Source organism: Globicephala melas, chromosome 10 (genome assembly GCF_963455315.2).
Source record: "Globicephala melas chromosome 10, mGloMel1.2, whole genome shotgun sequence".
NCBI lineage: Eukaryota > Metazoa > Chordata > Mammalia > Artiodactyla > Delphinidae > Globicephala > Globicephala melas.
The window spans coordinates 71,687,907-71,710,651 of NC_083323.1; the positions used below are offsets into that span (position 1 = coordinate 71,687,907).

At 35.5% G+C, this 22,745-nt stretch overlaps 1 protein-coding gene across 1 annotated transcript in view; it reads left to right on the forward strand.

The window, feature by feature from the left end:
• SLC2A13 (solute carrier family 2 member 13) overlaps nt 1-22,745 on the forward strand; it is a 430,471-nt gene that overhangs the window by 86,656 nt on the left and 321,070 nt on the right. The window contains exon 3 of the mRNA XM_030835390.2: nt 18,926-19,134. Within this exon, the coding sequence (XP_030691250.1) occupies nt 18,926-19,134 (209 nt within the window). The remainder of the gene's footprint in view (nt 1-18,925; nt 19,135-22,745) is intronic.

Genomic DNA, 22,745 nt, shown 5'->3' on the forward strand with positions numbered 1-22,745 from the left:
ATCCCTGTGCAGAAGTGGAGGTCTTAGGATAGGCATTAGAATACTTTTGAGAGGCAGGGTGACATAGTGATAGGCAGAGCTGGATTTAAATCTGTTTTCAGTGAGTAATTAGCTACAAACCTTGGACAAGTTACTTAGTTCCCCTGAAATTCACTTTTGTCATTGTAAAAAATGTGACCAAAGATGCTTATCTTGTAAGGTTATTGTGGGATCTAAATTAATTATTGTATATAAAGTACTCAGCACAGTGTTTGGCACATGGCAAATACTCAATAAATGATGAATCATGTTGTTATTTACTATTCTGATGAATGCATAGAAGATGGGTGCTACTAGAGGTAAATTGTAAGGGAGGTTGAAGGAAACACATTCTAAGACCTCTGGTTTCTTAACCAGTAAAGTTGTGGCTTGGAGGTGCTAGGGCAGAGGCCTAGAGAAAAAAAATGTTAAATGCTTATATCTACCATAGAAGGTACAAGAAGGAAAAGACTAAAGACAAAAATGAGTTTCCAAATAACCATGAGATCCCAGCTGATGTTGGAGGCAGATATTTGCAGTAAAGTGAAGTAGCACACCTGTGTGAATTTTTCCCATAATATTGGAGAACCCAGGGGTGAAAAAATAAAATAAGAGGATGGAAAACAAACTTGGGCTAGTATTCAGACCAGTGCATTAACATAGCAGATCACTTTGAATCCACTTAGTTTTTGTACAAATACATGTTTATTTGTGTATACATGCAAATATGTCTACTTTTCTTCTTACAAGTGAATTTTCTGTGTACTATTTTCTTCTATTTTTCAGCATCCTTAGCTTTGTGTTTACCTCATCTGACTCCTGGACTCATAGGAATGTGGTTACAAGCAAGTGAAAATTGGAGTTTTACCTAAGCATCGACATTAGAATTGTCAGCAATTATAACTTACTCATGATTATAACAATAGATAATTCATCACTTTGTGGCCATGTATTCCAAAAGTTCTAAGGAAATGTGGTTTTAAATATTTCATATAAAATTTCTTTCTCGGGCTTCCCTGGTGGCCTAGTAGTTGAGAGTCCGCCTGCCGATGCAGGGGACGCGGGTTCGTGCCCCAGTCCGGGAGGGTCCCACATGCCGCGGAGCGGCTGGGCCCGTGAGCCATGGCCACTGAGCCTGCGCGTCCGGAGCCTGCTGCTCCGCAACGGGAGAGGCCACAGCAGTGAGAGGCCCGCGTACCGCAAAAAAAAAAAAAAAAAAATTTATTTCTCATACTTATATTTTCATGTATCATAAAGTAAAATGTTCCCTACATTCCAAGAGTTTGAATATGTTAACATTTTGTTTCTTTTTCTTTCTTTTTTTTTTTTTTTGCCGTACGTGGGCCTCTCACTGTTGTGGCCTCTCCCCTTGCGGAGCACAGGCCCTGGACGCGCAGGCTCAGCGGCCATGGCTCACGGGCCCAGCCGCTGCGCGGCATGTGGGATCTTCCCGGACCGGGGCACGAACCCGTGTCCCCTGCATCGGCAGGTGGACTGTCAACCACTGCACCACCAGGGAAACCCTGTTTCTTTTTCATTTGCCTTTTTGACTTTGATTTGTCTGAAACTCTACTTTAAGTTACTAACATTTGATGTCATACTATATACCTAGTGTCCCAGATTAACTAGTTCACTTTACACTGATGAACAGTTTTAGAGTCTGTTAGTGAATATCATTTGATCTTCACCAAAACCTTGAGAGGCTGGTGGAACTAGTATTATTCCCTATTTGTAGATTTAAAAAATGCTCAGAGAAGTTAAATATTTGCCTGAGACCATATGGTTATTACATGGCGTAGATTAGAGCCAGTTCTTTTTAGTTGAAATGTAGCCACCTTTTTCCTCATTCTGCTTCTAAGTGTTTAAAGTCTAAAATATGATTACTGGTAATTTTTATGATAGTGATAAGATTAATATATACAGAAGATGAAACTGACCGAAAAACTTCTTAGATGTTCAGGTTGTTGAAAGACTAAATCACCCTTTGTGTCAGATGGGTCAAAGCTTCTGTTCTCTTATTGTTTGGATGTCATAGAAATAAATTGTTTTTTGCTGAACTGTTGAAAGATAAGCTTTTCTAGAAAAAATTGCCAGTAGAAGATTGCCTACTGATACTTTTGTAGCACTGTAGTGTCATATTACTACTATACTGAGAAGAATATTATTGGGCTCCATAAGAAAGAGGAAATAAGGATTTTGAAAATATCAGTAAAGATTAATTTTTTAAAAATAACTTTATTGAAATATAATTAATACACCAATCCACCCATTTAAAATGTACAATTCAGTGGCTTTCAGTATGTTTACAGAGTTGTGCAGTTATCACTACAATCAAATTTTGAACATTTTTATTACCCTGAAAAGAAAACTTGTACCCCATAGCTGTCATCATCCAACTTCCCAGCTCCTCCCAGCTCTAGGCAACTATTAATCTACTTTTTTTCCTTATAGAGTTGCCTATTCTTGGTATTTCAAGTATCAATATGTGGTCCATTGTGACTGGCTTCTTTCACTTAGCATGTTTTTAAGGTTCATCCATGTTGTAGCATGTGTCAGTACTTCATTTCTTTTTATTGGCAAGTAATGTGGATATACCACATTTTGTTTAGCCATTCGTCTGTTGATGGACATTTGAGTGGTTTCCACTTTTTTGGCTATTAAAAATAATGCTGCTCTGAACATTTGTGTACAAGTTTTAGGGTGGGCATATATTTTCAGTTCTCTTGGATGTATACCTAGGAGTAGAATTGCTAGGTCATATGGTAACTATGTTTACCTTTGGAGGAACTGCAAGATTGTTCTCCAAAGTGGCTGCACTATTTCACATTCCCATTTAGCAATGTATGAGTTCCAGTTTTTCCACATCCTAGTAAACAATTATTATCTCTCTTTTTCAATTATAGTCATCTCAGTGGGTATGAAGTGGCATCTTGTTGTGATTTTGATTTCCATTTCCCTGATGACTAGTAATATTGAGAAAGATTTTATTTTTGTCTAATATATTATAGTGCTTATAAAGATGACAGTTACTTTGGTAGTTAACACTAAATGACATGACGTTTTATCACTGTTTGCCCTTTTCTGTGCTATATTTTTGAATTGTGCTTATTGAACATAGTGAGATTTACTCACTACACCTCAGGCAAAGAAAGGTTTTCTTTTTTTTTTTTTTAACATTTTTATTGGAGTATAATTGCTTCACAATATGGCACATGGTTTTCTTTTTTTAATTGCCGAGTTAAAGCTTGGCACTCTATAAACATGTAGTAAAGTGAACTTCACCACCACCATTATCGGTCTAAAACACTTATCTGGACATGCCACTGCTAAAATGCTTCCAAGACTCCCCATTTCCTACAGGAAAAAAATCAGTCTCTTCATCACGGCTTGTAGTGCCTTTCATTATCCAATCCATGCCTGCTTTCCTAGATTTTTAAATTCATTATTACTTCCTTCCTTCCTTCTTTATACAACATAGGTTTATGCCTATAAACTGTATACACTACTCACATCTTGCTTTTTCATATTTGTTTTTTTCCTTCTGCTCACTTTGCCTATAATGTCTTTCTACTCTGTCCTGCTTTACTGTTTCAGTTCTTGTTCCTCTTTTAAATCTTTTGCTTGTATATCATGTGAAACTGTCTTTGTTCCTTTGCCTTTTCATAATACTTTGTACGTGGCTTCACTTTTATACTCACCATTTTTTTGAACCAGTTTTGACCTTGTACTCATTTTTAGGTCTAGGAAAGGGTCTGGAACATAGTAAAGGCTTACTAAATGTTTATTGAACTTAGCTGAAATTGACTGGGTTCCAGGGAAGAGACTCTTAACCAAAGTAAAAAGATATTGATTATAAACCAAAATACCAATTCTTTAATTTATGCTGGGGAATAGATATCTTTGCAGGTAGCTGAAAAACTAAATTATTAATCCTAAATATTTCTTACTGAGCATAAAAATCAGAGAAAGAAAACTAGTTTCTGAGCCTATGAAAATTTACATCCCTCAAAATAATGTACCTCTCTGGGCCCCAGGACATTCTTTGCTCTTCTCTCTCGGATAGAGCTGATTTTCAAATGAGTGTTCCTCTATTTATAATTACATAAATCATCATGCGATTTATATTAAAAAGAATGGTATATCTATAGAAGGGCTGAATTCTCCTTTATATTTACTTTTACTGATTCTCAGGTTTAATTTTTTTTAAATTACAGTTATCTTATTCCACCTCACTAGACTGTATACAGCTATTTGCAAAGTATACTGGGTGTTTTTGCATGTTTCATCATTCACATGATGTTCTTTTGTTTTTCTTTTTTCAGCTGAAGAAGGAAAATTTGAGGTAATACAGGTGTTGAATGAAAAGCACAAGGTATTAGTGCTAGTTACATCTATATTAGATAGTTTTCTGGAGTATCACCAGGCTAATTCATGGACAATGTGAGATTTGTGCTGAGCTTTGAAGAATTGGCAGGATTCATGTGGACTGAGGTGAAAATGAGGACAGAGAGTAGGATGGATGAGGGCAGGATCAGGAGGCTTGAAACTGAAGTTAAGATGTACATGGTAGATTGGAGGCAGATTGTAGAGGTCTATGAATTCTAGGCTGGAGGTTTTGAAATTTTATCTACAGACAAATGGAAGCTATTACTTTTTAAGCAGTTCATGCCATAATGTTAGCCAGTGATTAACATGGCAGTGAGGTCCAGAATTTATTGGAACTCTTGGCTCTTGGGTGGGTTCAGGGAACCTATTGTGAGAGTACTGCCAGAGTATTGGTGTGAGGTACTGACATGGTACTCTTGGAGACATCAGTTAGTATGGAAATCATTCAGTCATTCAAAAAAAATTTTTGGCACCTACTACATACTCCTGTTGTACTTGATACTAGAGATAGAAAGATCAATAAGAAATGTTCCTGTCCTTAAGCAATCAAGCACCTCACAGACTAATGAAGGAGAGGCTTTTCGTCAGCATGTTAAGTAAATGATAGTGTTATGGGAGCTCTCGGGGAATAAATAACTTAGCTTCAAAATTGGAATGATATTTGAGCTGAGTCTTTTATGAATAAAAGAGTTCGAGGCAGAGTGAGGGAGAGGGAACCTCTAGGTGAAATATAATTTTCAAAGGCCCTATAGTGTAAAAGAGCCAGTCACGTTTGGGCAATGGCGAGAAGTTTAGAGTGGCTACTGGGAGGGCCATGATTACTATTTGGGAGTTTGAGAGTGAAGTGGGAAGGCTAGTCGTAACAGGTATGAATAGAACTTTAAATCCATTGCACTCTGTAACAGTACATTGAGTTCAGGTTTGTTTATTGACAGTCTTAGAAAATAATTTAAAAAAATCAACATTACTTTAGATTAGAAAATTTATGAGCTTCTCTCCCCCATAATATTTTATAATTTAAAAACCATGCCAATAAGATGATTTTCAGAATCATATTCAAAAGAGGGTGATATTTCTAAACAAATTTATGCCAGGGAAAGTACTCTTATTATTTATGACATTGGCCATTTTAAGATAGATGGATTTGGTTAACAAGTAAATATCTTACTACTGAAGATATTTGTAATTTTATTATTGACAGAATTAAGATACAAGATATATATATGACTGTTTATCGTAAAGGTATAGTGGACAGAAGAGAGTTGAGACTTGCTTTAACAACACATACGTTGCTTTATCTAAGCACTGACATCCTCATTAGCTAATGCTTCAGCAATTGTACAGTGTTATTGTGAGGATCAAATGAGTTTTAGTAGCTGTGAACATACTTATAGACTCTTAAGTGTTCCTAGGTATTGTTTGCTGTTATCTCCAGAAAAATCTTAGGTTGGGTCTCTATCCTGCATAAAGCTGGCAATAAAAATCGCCCCCACGTTCAACTGTCTGAATTTTCCAGGTGAAAAGTTAATATAGTTTGCTAATGAGACTGATTGGCGTTAAGACTAACGTCCCCTGAAGGTAACCATTATAAGTCATAGACAGAATAAAAAAAAAATGTTTAAAACATTGGAGAGCTCCAGTACCAAGAAACTGAAGGGGGATTTGATCCTTGAAGGGAACAGTTCACGGTGATATATACACCTATGACTTTTTCTCTGAGGGCAACCCTCAATCCATGATGCTGGGCAGCGAGAACTTAAGAAGAAAACTTCAGTTTTATTGGCTTGTGGTATAAGTGGCTAGAGTTTGGGATGGCCAGAGCAACTGAAATTTAAGGGGTAAAATCCAGGAAAAGAATGACCCAGAGAGGAGGAAGCCACCAAATCTGAATATTAATTTGCTACAAATGTTTTACAGATCCCTGAACTGTGAATATTACAGGGGAGATTCCGTGGAGCCTGCAGAAGGCAACAGTTAGAAGACGGTGAAAGATGAGACAGATTTTATTTCCTGCCCATAGGAGGAAGGACATATTTGGAATTTGAAACCTGCCAGGTTAGAGGGGCCAACAGCTTGAGCTTCCACGGAAATCAAAGAAGCACCAGCCTTAGGAGTAAAGACTTGTTGCGTGATTAAGGAATTTCCCCTAAGACCAAGCCAAAACTGAAAACAGATTTACACTAGCCAAGTGTAAAACCAAGCTTCCACAGATGTAAGGTGCCTAATAAAAAAGTGAGTGTTCTTCAGAAGAGAACAAAATCTAGAGTCTCCAGAGTTTATCCACAATACTCAAAACATTAAAAATTATTAGATATGCAAATAAACAGAAAATGTGACCCATAATTGAAAGAAAAATTGGTCAATATAGGCAAACCTCAAGATTACGCTTATAAAGACATTTTCAAATAAAGTTAGGACAAATTGTCACCACTAGACCTCCTGCATTATAAGAAATGCTAAGGAAAATTTTCAGACTGAAGGGAAATGACACTAGATGAAAGCTCATCCAGCTGCAGTAGGGAGGAAAAGTAGTGGCTATCAATAAGAGACCAAATATAAAGGAATTTGTTTTTTTCTTCTCTCCATTTTTTGAAAGACATATGACTGTTTACATTTAAATTTATTGTGCAATTTATAATGTATATAAGTTATAAAATATATGATGACAATAGCAGAAAAATTGGGGTCAGTAAATAGAATTATACATGTTTGTGAAGAGTTGCAGTGTTATCTCTAGGTAGACTGATAAGTTAAGATGCATGTCTTATCCTGAGAACAATCACTAGACTAGATTACAAAAGGATACAGCTAAGAAGCCATTTTAAGAATTAAAATGAAATACTTAAGATATTTGGATAATCTGAACAAAGGCAAGAAAAAAATAAATAGGGACTTCCCTGATGGTGCAGTGGTTAAGAATCCGCCTGCCAATGCAGGGGACACAGGTTCAAACCCTGGTCCAGGAAGATCCCACATGCCGCGGAGCAACTAAGCCCGTGTGCCACAACTACTGAGCCTGTGCTCTGCGCCACAGCTACTGAGCCCACGTGCCACAACTACTGAAGCACGTGGGCCTAGAGCCCATGCTCCACAACAAGAGAAGCCACGGCAATGAGAAGCCTGCACACTGCAACGAATAGTAGCCCCTGCTTGCCGCAGTTAGAGGAAGCCCGCATGCAGCAATAAAGACCCAACACAGCCAAAAATAAATAATAAATATTAAAAAAAAGAAGAAAGAAAAAAATAAATAGCAGATGGGACAAATAGAAAGCAGATAGCAAAATGGTAGACTTAAAATCCAGTTACAGCAACAGTAACATGAAATATAAAAAATTATCATTGTGTACAAAAAGCATGGCACAGATTTATATTGTGTAAAAGAGATACACTTCAAGTAAAATGCAATAGATAGGTTAAAAGTGAAAGGATGGCAAAAGATAGACTATGCAAACAGTAAGTATAAGAAAGTTTGTGTGCTATATTAATAATCACACAAAATAGACCTTAAGACAAGTGGTATTACCAGAGATGAAGAGGACATTTCATAATGATAAAAGAGTCAATTCATCAGAATTAAAAATGATAAAGAATGTATAGTTTACTTCAAAATGCATAAACAAAAATTAATAGATGGTGGTTGTACAACATTGTGAATGTGCTTAATGCTGCACATCTATACACTTAAATATGATTAAAATGGGAAATTTTATTTTGTATACTTTATCACAATTTGAAAATTACAGAACTAAAGGAAGAAGTAGACAAATTCAGGCTCATATTGGGAAAATTTTTAACTCTTTTCTTAGCAACTGATAGGACAACTAGACAAAAAATGTTTGTAGAAAAACTGGAAAACACTCTTAATTGCCTAGGCGTAACTGACATTTGTGGATAGCTACACCCACAACAGCTGCATCGTACACATTCTTTTTCAAATTCACATCAGACATTCTGTAAAATTGGCCATATCCTGAATCATAAAATAAATGTTAATAAATTTAAAAAATGACTCTTATAGAGTATGTCCTCTGACCATAGAAGAATTAAATTAGACATCAATAAAATAGCCAGAAAAGCTTCAAATATTTGGAAATTAAAGCAGCATGCTCTAGGGGCTTCCCTGGTGGCGCAGTGGTTGAGAGTCTGCCTGCCGATTCAGGGGACCACGGGTTCATGCCCCGGCCCGGGGAGATCCCACATGCCGTGGAGCGGATAGGCCCGTGAGCCATGGCCGCTGGGCCTGCGTGTCCGGAGTCTGTGCTCCGCAACTGGAGAGGCCACATCAGTGAGAGGCCCGCGTACCGCAAAAAAAAAAAAAAAAAAAAGCAGCATGTTCTAAATAACTCATGGATTTAAGGAGACGTCAGAAGGAAAATTAGAAAACAGTTTTGAGTTCAAAGAAAATAAAATATATCAAAATTTGTAGAATGCAGTTTCAGCTGTGCTTAGAGCATAATATATAGCTAAAGTGATTTTATTAGAGAAGTCAAATGATCTAAGTTTCATGTTAAGCTAGAAAAATATGAGCATATTAAAACCAAATGAAACAAAAGGTGTTAATAAGGAAGAGAAGTCAATGTAATACAAAGCAGACAAACAATAGAAAAATAATGTTGGTTCTTTGGAATTACTAATAAAATTGGTAAACTGATTATGACTGATTTAAAAAGATAAAGCACAAATTATCAATATCAGGAGTAAAAGCACATCATTTCTATGGACATAATAAGGATAGTGAGGGAATACTTTGAACGACTTTGTGCCAATAAAGTCAACAACTTAGATGGAATGGACCCATTGCTTGAAAATCGCAACTCTACTAAAAACCAGCACAAGGTAAAATGGAAAATCTGAATATTCCTCTATTTATTAAGTCGAATCATTGCTAGTAACCTACCTGAAAAGCTAACTTCAGGCCCACATGGTTTCACTGGTGAATTAAGTAAAACATTAGAGAATAAATAGCTCCAAGCTTAAACAAAAGCTTTAAGAAAATAGAGGTAGAAGGAGTACTTCCCAGCTGAGTTTTGAGGCCAGCATAACTAATACTGTGGCTTTTTTTTTTTCCTGAAATTAGTCATGCTTCATTTAATTGTCCAGTTTTCTTTAGTACATTCAGTAGTGACATAGATTCTCAATAATTCATAAGTGCATGTTAAATACTAAAGTATATCATAACAGACTCCAATACATTTTATGTTAGATATTATACCTAAGGGCTACCCATTCCTATAACAAATTGAATGAGGCTCTTCTTCTTGAAATTGCCGCTGAATACACTTTACTTAATTTTGTTTCTGTCCTTCTGAGACTGTTAAAGACCAGCAGTGACCTGGATGGGCTGCACTTTGGGTAGTAATGGAGATTCGAGTACACTGGGAAAGGCAGTGGTTCGGATTCATGGCTTGTTAGTTCTGGAAGTGGCTTAAGTTGTTACAAGCAAAGAAAATTCTAGACACAGATTGAAAGTATCCTTAAAATATTGTAAAATCAAACCCAATAATATATAAAAGAATAATAAATCCTTTTATATAAACTGACCAAGGCAGTTTTCTCAGAAAAGTCAGTTTGTTTACCATATGAAAATTAATTTGTGCAAGTCACCATGTTGAAATTATTTAAAGGAGGAAAACCTACTAAAGGATCTATCTCAATATATGCAGGAAAACATTTGACAGAATAACCTTTATATATGATAAAACCTTTCTGCAAACTAGAATGGAAGAGCACTTCTTGAATTTAATAAAGGGCATCTACAAAAAAACCTGCAGCCAGCTTTATACTCAATGGGGAAAGCCTGAATGCTTTCCCTTCTGATGGAATTCAAGACAGAGATGTCCGCTATCACCACTTACATTCATTCAAATTCACTGAAAAGGACAAGTAGATTCTAAAATTTTTACGGAAAAGTAAAGGACCTAGAATTGCCAAAACCATCTTGAAGAACAAGTTGGATGATTCACTATCTGATTTCAAGACTTACTATAAAGCTAAAACAATGAGACTGGTAAGGATTGATAAATCAGTAGATCAGAAAGAATGGATGTATCTCAAAAACAAGATTGAAAGAAGCTAGATACAAAGAAGTATGGTCTCTAACATTCCGTATGAAGTTCATCAATATGCAAAATTAGCTATGGGGACAGAAATTCGATCAGTGATTGTCTAAGGCAATGGGGATTGAGTGGAAGGGGGTAAGGTATGAGGGAACTTTCTGGGATGATGGAAATGTTCTGTTTCTTGATTGGGATGGTAGTTACAAGGATACACACACACACACACACACACACACACACACACAGAATGGTACACCTTGGATCTCATTTTATTATATGCAAATTTTGCCTAAAAAAGTTAATTTCAACCTTATGTTGGCTCTCTCCATTATATTCCTTTTCTGCAATGGTCAGTGATAGTTTAAATGTTTTTTTCTGCCATGACACTTTTTCTAATATCCTCTGTTGAAATAACTTTTCTCCTTACTCTTACACTGTGCCTAAATCTCAGTCATAGCAATTACATAATCCAATTTTGTTCCATGATTACTAGGTATGAGCTCCTTGAAGCAAGGGAATATCTTAGTCATTTCTGTATCTCCAAAATCCCAAACATAGAGCTTTGCATATGGAAGATATTCAGAGTTGGAAAGAAAAGGGTATGTATATAGGTATGGTTGTGCGCGCATTACTTTCAGCACTCGTACTGTCAATTTTGTACATCTTAATGCATTTTGCCATGTTGTTTAAAACTATCTAATATCTCTGCAAAATACTACATTATTTATTTAAATAGCATCTAATCTTATTCTATTAAAGCAAGTATATCTTGCTGCTTCTGCTATGACCACAGCACTAAATAACCTCGGCCAAGCCATTTGCCTTATGTACTGATATCAAATTACTTTGAGAGATTTTCCCCTTATTATGTAGATAGAGTTAATATTTTCTTTGGCTTATATATATGTTTACATTTATGGCTATGAATTTTTTAACAGTTTACATAGACTCGTTTACTAGGTAACGTAAAAATTTCTCATTTGCTGGTGATGTATCACATCACCTTTTTACTTGAAAGAATCCAACTTGACACATTGATTTTTTTTTTTTTATTATGTACCCACAGCTTTGTGTCTCCTGTTTGCTCTCTAACTGCCATCAGATTTTCAAGTGTATCAGTCATTGATGATAATATTCTACATGGCCCTTAATGGCAGAGGAAAATTAACTTATTAGCCTGAGGTCTCAATTAGGCAGTATTTTCTTTTCTTTTTTTTTAATTTTTATTGGGGTATAATTCATTTACAATGTGTGTTAGTTTCAGATGTACAGCAAAGGGAATCTGTTGTACAAATACATATATCTGCTCTTTTTTATATTCTTTTCCCATATAAGCCATTACAGAGTATTGAGTAGAGTTCACAGTGCTATACAGTAGGTCCTTATTAGTTATCTATTTTATATATCATAGTGTGTATGTGTCAATCCCAGTCTTCCAATTCATCCCTCCCCCACCCCTTAACCCCCGGTAAGCATAAGTTTATTTTCTACATCTGTAACTCTATTTCGGTTTTGTAGGTAAGTTCATTTGTAGCCTTTCTTAGGCAGTATTTTCTTATTTTAATTTCTTATCTATTGAAATGGATTTGTGAGTGATGAAGAAAAATTTTTAAATATATTATCAAGTAAGTTGTTGTAACTATAGCAGGTAGTTAAATTCAGTGTTATCTTCTTACATTTAAAACTTGCATTAAGGAAGAACATATATAAATCACAATTCATGTTTGATGACTATCGAGTAATTATTTTATCGTTGATATTTAAAGGTGGCTGTTTCTTTTGTAAATCCAAGAATAGGGATCTCGGAGCAAATGCATTACTCATGTGATTATTACTTAAAGTTTATGAAAAAACTCAAAATCTGTAGGACTCTTGAACAACGAAGTTGGGTAGCTCTAGATATAGGGCTGAAGGACAGTGTTCTTGGATGTGGTTTGAAGGGATGGGGTTATGCCTTTTTAAGGGGAAACTTAAAAAGTGTATAATGATAGAGATCATTGGAAAGTTGAGCTTGGGGAGATGTTTTTGGATTTACACAGTAATGCACTCTTTCTGGTTAAGTTCATTCATGATGCTTAATTGCTTAATGATTGGCTTAGAGTTTGGTACTTAACTCACATTCAGATGTTTGCTGGGTAAACAGCTGAATAACATCTCAGATGGCAAGTTCAGCCTTAGCTTTCAAAGCAAACACAGTAAATCTTCAAAAAGTAACATTTTCAAAGAATTTACTTACTCTGTTAATCCTTTCTATTTTCAATGAAATGTTTCAGGAAAACAAGGTTTAAAGTTTATTTTGCAGTTATATGTGAAAGAATGCCTATTTGAAACTGTAGAGTTTTAAAGAATAAAGCATAGCATTATGCTTAGTATTTATGATACAGTATTCCTCTAATTGATTTGTGCTCTTAGAATGGGCTAACCATTCTTGATTTCCAAATTAATAGCAAATAGATATAAACAGAATGCAAGGTAGAAGATAGAGGATGGAGGTAAAACTATTGGAATAACAAATACAGATTTGTCATTTGATTTTTTTCAGTTTATTATAAGATAGTATGAGATATTATTAGAGAATATTGCTAAAAATCCTCCCTGTACCCAGGACAGTTTCAGAGATGGTGACTGAGCTCATCTTACTGTTTTGAAAAATATCAAGATTCTCTAGGACTAGAAAAATGTAACATGAGGATTTGGTTTAAAAATGTATACTTTTAACAACACGAGGTCTAGAGACAGGTAAGGAAGTGATTATTGAATTGCACATTAATGCTATCATGGCCTATTAGGAGGATATTTGGCTAAATGACTGCAGTGTCCAAAAAATCTTTACTGTGCTCCTCAGAGTGAAAATGTCTTCCCTTAGTAGAATTCAGCACCTCAAGAGCCATAAAAATAATTTTATACAATTTGTTTTAAATATAATATTTTGTAATACAGTTCCCTTAGCTATGATAGTCTTTCTGTTACAGCTTGACTTTCAAGTAAAACCGTAATTCGTATAGCTCTTGCATTATAAGGCATAGGCAACCTTTTCCCATCATTTGAGAATTTAAGGAGGAAAAAGAATAGAGGGGAGAAGAGAAGTAAACAGAACGTGACGCAGGATACAATTCCTCAATCCAGCACAATTCCTTTTGGGGCGGCCTCTGGAAGGCAGACATTGTTTTTGTTTTTGTTTTTGCGGTACGCGGGCCTCTCACTGCTGTGGCCTCTCCTGTTGCGGAGCACAGGCTCCGGATGCGCAGGCTCAGCGGCCATGGCTCACGGGCCCAGCCGCTCCGCAGCGTGTGGGATCTTCCCGGACCGGGGCACGAACCTGTGTCCCCTGCATCAGCAGGCGGACTCTCAACCACTGCGCCACCAGGGAAGCCCTGGAAGGCAGACATTGGAAAACAAAGTGTAGACAAAAGCGACTTTAGATCTATCACATCTGTCATATAAAACATTTTAAAAGGATCAAATCCCAAGTCAAAATTTTTTGCCCTCAAACATCTTTTAAACTATATATTGTGTTATTATCTAAATTTTTCCTATATGAAAAGTTTACCAGTGTATGTTAAAGAAAAATGAAATCAAAATTCATTTTGGCATAGTGTTCAAAGTGAGCACCACAAGTTTACCCTTAGAAATGATGTATTTTCTTTTAACTAATAGTCAGCTGTTTTCATAAAAGCACTCTGGTGTTGAGGGTAAGAGAATATCCCATTTGCCACGAGTGGGTCCGTGTTGTTAAATCCCGTTTGCAGTTCCCTAGCCCAGTGGGTGCTAAGTGTCAGGTGCTATGCAGGGTTTGGCAAGATTGGGAGGGACTGCACCCAGCAGCCCTTTCCCCTGTTATTGCCACAGGGCTTTACTGCATTTCACAGAGATGTGTGAACAACAGACTTCTAAAGCGATCCTTAAACATGAGGCTGAGGTAAATTTATGCCCCCTTTTATGAGTTCTGCAGAATAATTATCAAGTAATCATGAAACATTTATTATAGCTTGACTTACAATAAACATTTATTATAGGGAGCCTGGGTTTTAATCCTAGTTCCACCGCATGTTAGTTCTGTATCTTCTTTGTGCCTCATTTCTTTGTCTTTAAAATGGTAATAATAATGGTACCTACCTCATAGGGATGTTGCGAAGATTAATGAGTTAAAGTATTTTAATTCTTTTGAACAGTGCTTGGCACATAGTAACTAGTGCTATGTGTTAGCTACTACTTTTGCTGTTCAAGCTGAGTTTGGCCTTCAAGTAGATTTTCATGTATTTGGAACATAATCATCACTGCTGTGGAACTACTAGAGATAAGAAACATGTTTATCTGTTGACTATGTTTTCAGATAACCATGTTATCATCAGTTCAGAGAGGGGCAATTATGAACTGCAAAATTCTGTGTCTTAAATGGCCATCTATTCAAAGATACTTGTCTTTTGTTTCATAGGTTAGAGCAATATGATTCCTTTAAAACAAGAATGATTGTAAATTGTTCAGTTCAATGAAGGACTTGTTTGGTTTTGTGTGAGGCACAGGCCATCTGATGGCAGCAGCTCAGCAGGTCTGCTCAGCCACAGCAGGGAGGGCAGGCACCCAGGAATGAGGGATGTTTGGTTTACAGAGTTTCAGTTCCTGACACTGGGAAGGCCTAATCTGAGGTGAAGAAGCCCGGCTTGTCTCCTTTGTTGATAGGTGGCCCAAACACACAATTTGAAAGTATTGCTTACTATTTGAGGTCCCCTCCTTAGTTTTCTGGTAGGCAGGTGCTGGTACTGCTAGTTGTACCAGAAAATAGCTCATTTGTTAACTTCAGTTTAGAAAGTTTTAAAAGGTATCTTTCTGTGAGTGATCATGATGCTAAAGAATATTCTAAAAATTTTTAGAACTCATGAAGGCTTGGCATTTTTGATTGAGTCAACCTCATTTCCCCTTCTGTTAGCTTGATGTGCTCTCTGGCCTCCAGAAGGTAAATGATGTTTGCTTTAAGGTAGACCTTGGGTGCTTATTGTTCACTTTCACCCCCTGGAGTTTTAAAACACTTAGATCAGTGGTTCTCAGCCTTGATGGCACCTGGGGAGCTTTTAAGAAAATAGAATTCCCTGAGCTTGAAGCCCAGAGCAATTAGTCAAAATCCCTGGGGTAGGTGGGCCCTGGACACTGGTGTGTTTTAAAAGCCTCCTGGGTGATTCTAATGTGCAGCCAGGGTTTAGAACCCTTGATTTGGCTTATAATTATGAGATCCCCCATGTCAATAGGGGGCTGCTTGTCTGTCTGGGCATTGCCTGCCTGGTTTGTCAGTGTACTCTTGTCATTCATCTGGTTCCTGGTTTCCTTGGATTTAGAGGACTCTTGGTAAGTCTAATAGTGCCTTAACTAGTATAGAGTTCCTCCTCTCTTAGTCTCACGTTAAAATTTTCATCAGTATCACAGCAAAGCAAACTCTTACTTATTCTTCTTATTCTCCAGTATGCATATCATTGGAGGAACAGTTTTTCCTCAAGAAACTGGTTACTGCTGCCTACTAAAAGTTTGGGTGGATGATACAGCTGGAATAGAAAAGTTGCATTGAATTAGTTGAGAGGGGGGAAGGTCAGGGAGGTAAAAACATTTTTTGCTGAGCTTTCTCTTTGTGCTTAGGTACCAAAAGAATGATTTCACTTAATTCTCCCAACAGCTCAATGAAATGGACACTGTCATCTGTGCATTAAAATGTTACGTAACTTGATCAGTGTTTTGTGGTTAATGTGTCCAGAGGTGAAGTATGACCCAGGTCTGCTCCTACCCTCTCTCCATCATAAACCACAGTTACCTGATCTCTTGTGTATTTGGTCTCTACAAAGCCATGGTAATTTATTTCTATCAAAATATTTTTATCATGAAAGATAATTAAAATATAGTAAAATAAGCTCCTTTGTTTTACTTTTAGAAATCTTAGGATGTAAATGTATAAAACATGTTTTATCTTGACTAGTCTCTGAAAACAGGCTTTAATATATCCTTCAAGTTTGGCAATAGAGTGTGAGTTCCTTTTTCCTACCCTAGTATTAAGGCATTGAATTGTAAATGTCAGACCTAGACTCTTGGGACTTAGAGATTTCAGAAGGCTGGAGGGCTAAAGTAGTCTGTCTTCTACAGCTCGCTTAAAAAAACAGGCTAATATGTATCTTTATATTTTTCTTTTTGTATTTTCCCTTTTCTTCCCTTTTCTTTTTTCTTTTAATTTTTTAAAAATATTATGTTCTGGGATTAAATAGTGAGTAGTAAAGTGCAAAGTATTATGTGAGCATCTTCGGGTCTAAAAATGATTCAGTTTCTGTATTCATTTCAGTGCTTCTTTGAAGTATTCTGTTCACCCCTTTAATCTTAATTCATCACTAAGGGGGTTTGGAAAATGGAAGGAAAGATCAAGAAAGGTATAGAGAAATGAAAAGTAAAGGCTTTCATCTTTAGTACTTTTCTTATTTATTTCCTAATCCAATATATTTGGTTTCTACCTTTTTATTGCTTTTCTTTTAAATAATTGGCAATGTAGGATAACCTTTTTTCTTAAATTTTTAAAGAGAGAACACACTGAATAGAAATTTCATTCATTTACAGCATTAAAACACACATTAAGATTTGGTTATACAAGTTATCATCTTAAGGGAAAGAGGCCAGAAATACGCATTTGTGTGAGCTGATCTCTCTAGTTCTCATCAGATGAGTCTTCAGAAGAAAAGGTCTGGCCATATCTAGAGTAACAAATAGAAGGAAAGGTCTGGTTATATCTAGAGTAACAAATAGTTTCATTGGAAAGAATTTCTGTGTAAGTAACTTTGCAGAGCTAATGATCCAGTAGAGTTGCTGCATAAAATTTTACTATGAGTGTGAAACAGTTTTCTGTTTAGTTTATATAGACAGTTTCGATATACATAGCTGTTTTTGTATCATTTCATAAAACATTTACTAAATGCCTACTGTGCAAGATACTTTATCAGGTGCTATGCTGAATATAAAGTTAAATATGCAGTCAAGTGAAATAGGTAAATAATTTATTATAATACAAGGTATAATGACATAAATAGAGGTCAAAAATGTTTTCTAGGTGAGCAGAGGAAGGAGTGATTAAGTATTGGTGTAATTATCAATACTTATGGATTAAAGTATAAAACATGGCTAATAAGATTTCCTTTAATATTGTAGGCAAAGTGATTCATTTAGTCATTCATAAACACTTTGTTCACTTTCTAAATCTTAGTTAATTTTTCTGAGTGTATTTGTAGCTACTGTTTGAGTAGGAGGTACTCTTAACATCCATGTAGCAATTGTGTTTTTGTTTTTCTACTCTTTTTGGAAGTAAAATGAAATTGCCTGGAAAATAATAGACTTACTCACAAGATATGTGTCTTCAGGACTGCTATACTTTTGGTTTAGCATGGCTTAAAAGTTAGAACAGCTTTGAAAAGTGTATTGAGTCTTGATTTATGAATGCCAGTGAGTATGGGTTGTTATGTAATCAGGACTGGCCTTCTGAGCTCTACCACCATAAATCTACCATGGAAAATATTCTGGGAACTTGGATCAATAGAAAACATTCAGGTGTCCTAGATTCATAGAAGCCACCAATTTAAAGAGACCTTGAAGTTTATGTAATCTAGCTCAGTTTAAAAAGATTGAGGCCTAGAGGTATTAGGAGATTAGTCCAGTGGTCAGAATAATTTGGAAAGATCTTTGATATTGATATATTCATATTGCTATTTCTCTGGTAGATTTAAAGTGCTATGCTTATTTGTTATTTAGAATTTTGTCAGTCATTAAGAATAGACATTTGAAGAAGATGACAACTTAAAACATTAGCAGCTTTTTCATATTTCTAGTCATTTTAATAATGATTATTAGCATCTGACTTCATCTTTTTTCTGCTATCGGCTGCTATGTGCTTTCCTAACTCTCCCTCCACCCCCCCATTTTTTAAGTAAAGTGCTTTTTTGTCTAAAAAAAAATGATGCTTGATGGCAAAATGAAATCATAACTAATCATTTACAGAGAAGAAATAACTGTAAAGCAATACATCTGGGCATTTATTTTAATGAAAAGTATATCTTTTAAACAGATATCAGAGAGTTTTATCTTAGCCCCATTTTTATATTGTAAATTACAGAATTATATTATATTAGTATTAGATAGGATGGTGATTTTGGTGTTTTGCATGTTGTGTTTGGTTCAGAATGCCTATCCAAAATTATCGTGACTTTTGTCCATTCTTTTTCATTGTAATTTGTGCGAGAGATAAAGAAGAATCAGATTTTTCTCATTTTTCAATTTTTCACTACAATATAAAAATATCTTTTCTGGTGACATTCACATATGATGAAAAGAAAATCATTCTAATTTTTACCATTATATGTTATTCCTAGTGTGGTGAACACAAACCTTTTATTCATACTCAGTGCTATTAAGACCACATTTTACAACCATGTATTGATTTCTTATTACAGGTACATGCTGGGACTTGCAGCAATTCCAGCAGTTATACAGTTTTTTGGCTTTCTCTTTTTACCTGAAAGCCCTCGATGGCTTATTCAGAAAGGACAGACTCAGAAGGCCCGTAGAATTTTATCTCAGATGCGTGGTAACCAGACCATTGATGAGGAGTATGATAGCATCAAAAACAACATTGAAGAAGAGGAAAAAGAGGTTGGCTCAGGTATGTGGATTTTATACATATATGAATTTTAAAACTACATAATAGTTTTACTTATAAATTATATTCTTTTAGTATTATTTAATGTCTCTAAATGATGAAGTGGGTTAATATGTATAACTAAACTAAAATAAACATTTTAATTTTAAAAGCAATATAATAATGTTATAAAAGAATGAAGAAAACACTGCCATAATGCCACTGTCCTCAAATAATTACTGTTTTTATTTTTGTAATTTCTTTTATTTTAAGTCAGATATACTTGACACAGTTGTCATTTTGAGTGTGGGGACATTTTTTGAGTATATGTATATTTTACATATAAATATTTAATATATAAATATAAGTATGTATTATTGACCTTCTATATTAAATAAAAGTTCAGTTTGAACTGTTGTCAAAATAAATCACTTTAGTAAAATTAAATACCTTGTTTACATGTGTTACATTGATTTCCATACTAATTTTTATAAAGACTAAGAATACCTTCATATACTAGTTATGGAATAATTTTGCATTTCCCTGTTTTCATTAAAATGTTTAATTGTCTAATCACAATTTAACCATGTCAGAAACCAAAAAAAGCATGGTTCTGGTTAATTTATGTTGATGAATTTATTTTCAGAGAAGAAATCACGTAGGGATTTAAAAATTCTCAGGCAAGATCTGTAATCTTGACAGTCTGATTTGGGTAAGCGATTTGCCAGATGGGAATGATGGGAAAAGGTAGACATTTTACAATTCCCTGCTGGATTCACATTCCCCAAAATTGTTTTATTTTCTCTCAACCTTCCTTCTGCCTCTACATTAATTGGTTGTTCAATGGAGATGCTTACTTATATTAGTCAAATTATTTTTCATACCTGAGAAAATGCCAAACACACACACACAACCCTTTATTGATATATGTCATACACAAGTCTTGGAAGGTCTGTTCACTCACTCTTACTATCTTTTGGTAGAGCTGAAGAAGCAATAGAATGAACACTGCAGAAACTGGTCACTGTGGTAGCCACACATGGTTTGACTTACATATACACAGTACATGATAGTCACATACACAGTGTGATCTTATTACCTCCTTGCTCAGACGAAAGCCCCTCAGACAAAAGCCCCTAGATAATTGTGAGCCCACTCTAGGTGAAGGTCATTTTTAGCAAAAAGTTTCTGAGTATATACCATGTGCCTAGCATTGTCAGCATTTCCTATACTCTGCACATTAGTGCAAGTATTAAAGAGAATTTTGTTTTAACAAAATTAATTCACTTAGTTCAAGATTGTGTTAATTTTTAAAATACAATTTTAAGTGTCTATTGAAATTACAAATAACTTCTTTCATGCTTCTGTCTAAATTCCTCTCAGCAGCTGCTTGAATGAAATATGAGGTTGTTTCATATTGTAATCAATAACGTAATGTAATTACATGTAATCAGTATACTTGAAACCCATGTGCTAATAATGTGTGAGTGGAAATCTTTTCAGAGTATTAGGTTATATTAAATACTACTTAGAACATAAGTTTTTATTAATTTATGTTAAGGATAGAAACAACAACTTAATAAAAAAACACTTCTTGTTTAGGAGTAGGGATACCACTGACTTTACTACAAAGCATTGAACATGTAGCTTCACTTTGACTACTTAAAAAGTTGTGTGACTGGTCTAGCCATGCACTTGTTGACGATGCACGCTGTTTGAGTCTCATGACTATTTGGAATGTGTAACCAACTGGGTTTTTAGAAACTTGAGGTAGATAGGATTGCAGTTATCTGTGTCTGCTTTAGTTTTTATTAGACGTCTTTGGGAACTAAGTAGGACACTATTTTATGTATACCTATTGGATATAGATAAAATAGTTAGCTATTTACCTATTTCCTCATATTGCTTTATATGCACATTTGGCACAAATCTTTTTAAAAAAATTATATACATAAAATTTATTTGTTATGCATTACATATTGATAGAAAACTTAAAGGCAGATATCACTTCAAAGACAAAGTGGCACAAATCTTAATACCATAATATTATCCACTGAATCCTAATTTGTCTTATGCTTGGGCAAATATTGTAAACTTTGTAACTAATAGGATTAATAATTTTTCCATTTCTGGATTTGTATTATTTGAGTACTGTCATCTTGCTTAATTTTAAAACTAATCTCATGTTCTTTTATAAAGGTAAAGAATTAATAGCATTATGGCATGAATGCACACAGACAGTTTTGCCGGGGTTACACAAGCACCAGTAATTTGGGGCTTCATTTTTGTGACTGATAAATTTGACCACAGTAAAACGTATTCTGCACAGTATGAATTTTATTGCATCATTTTCATCTCAGTTCAGTTGGAAAATAGAGAGTAGTGCTAGGACTTGTGTTACAAACCAGAAGGTCCTGCCGTCAGTCACTTTACATTTGAAAAGATAGGCTAGTTGGACAACTACGCATGAAGAAACAGCTAACTTTGAAATAACAAAAATGTTCTGGCTCAGAGAACAGTCAGCCATTGTGTTGGAGGGTTAGAGAGTGACTTGTGTTAATCTGTCCATGGATTCTGATGAATTTTGAGCCATGACTTCAAGCCCAGGAACTCTGAGTAGTGGAGGGTAGTTGCTTGGAGGGACGAACCTTGTCCTAGGCACCATAAAATACTCAGCTATTCCAGGAGGGTAGAAAATGGTTGTTTAATACGACCACCTTTCCTTTTGGCAGAAATGTTTTATCATCAGACGTGGTGGCTTAGTTACCTGCTACCTGTGAGCCAAATAGGTCTGATTCCAGATTAGTAAACGATGTCCTTCTCTCAGAGTTTCCAGTGGATTTGTGACTTGTGACTATAATGGTACTTGGTTATGTGACCCTCCTCTATTTGTAGGATTTTTTTCCTTGGTCACTTGAGTTTAAATTTGACCTCTTTGAGGAAAATAGGCATAGCTGCTGAACTATGTATTAATTTTTTTGATGTGTGAAATGTCAGTGTATATGGGACTTATTTACTTCCTGTTTCAAAACATACTTTATGACTTTATGTAGTGAATATGGTGGCTTCTCTGACCAGGTCTGCAGGAGAAGTGAGGCTCATAGGCCATGCTGTGGAACAGGATTGGGTTATAATGGGATTTCATCTCTTCTTCTGCACATGACATAAAAGTCGACCTCTTTAGCATGTGATTTCTCCACTATAGGGGAAAAAAGGCAGTTTATGGGAAAAGAAGCAAACAATTTTCATTTGTGTTCAACACTGTTTATACATCCTGTAGGACTAATAAAGTGAGACTAGAAGAAACGACAGCTTGGTTGGGAAAGCTCTCGGAATTGGGAGACAGGGAAATGAAAGACTTGTCCTGGCTCCATTCCAAACTTGTAATCCTAAAAGGATTTTGGGGGGAGCACTGAACCTCAGTTTTCTATTAGGTTTTTAAGAAAAGAGAACCAGATTATAACAGCTCCACAGTCTGATTTTTTAGTTTTAAAAGTCTGTGAGAAATGCCTGTTTTAAAATTTCTAAATACTGGAACTTCCCAGGTGGTCCAGTGGTAAAGAATATGCTTTCCAATGCAGGGGACGCAGGTTTGATCCCTGGTCGGGGAACTAAGATCCCACATGCTGCAGGGC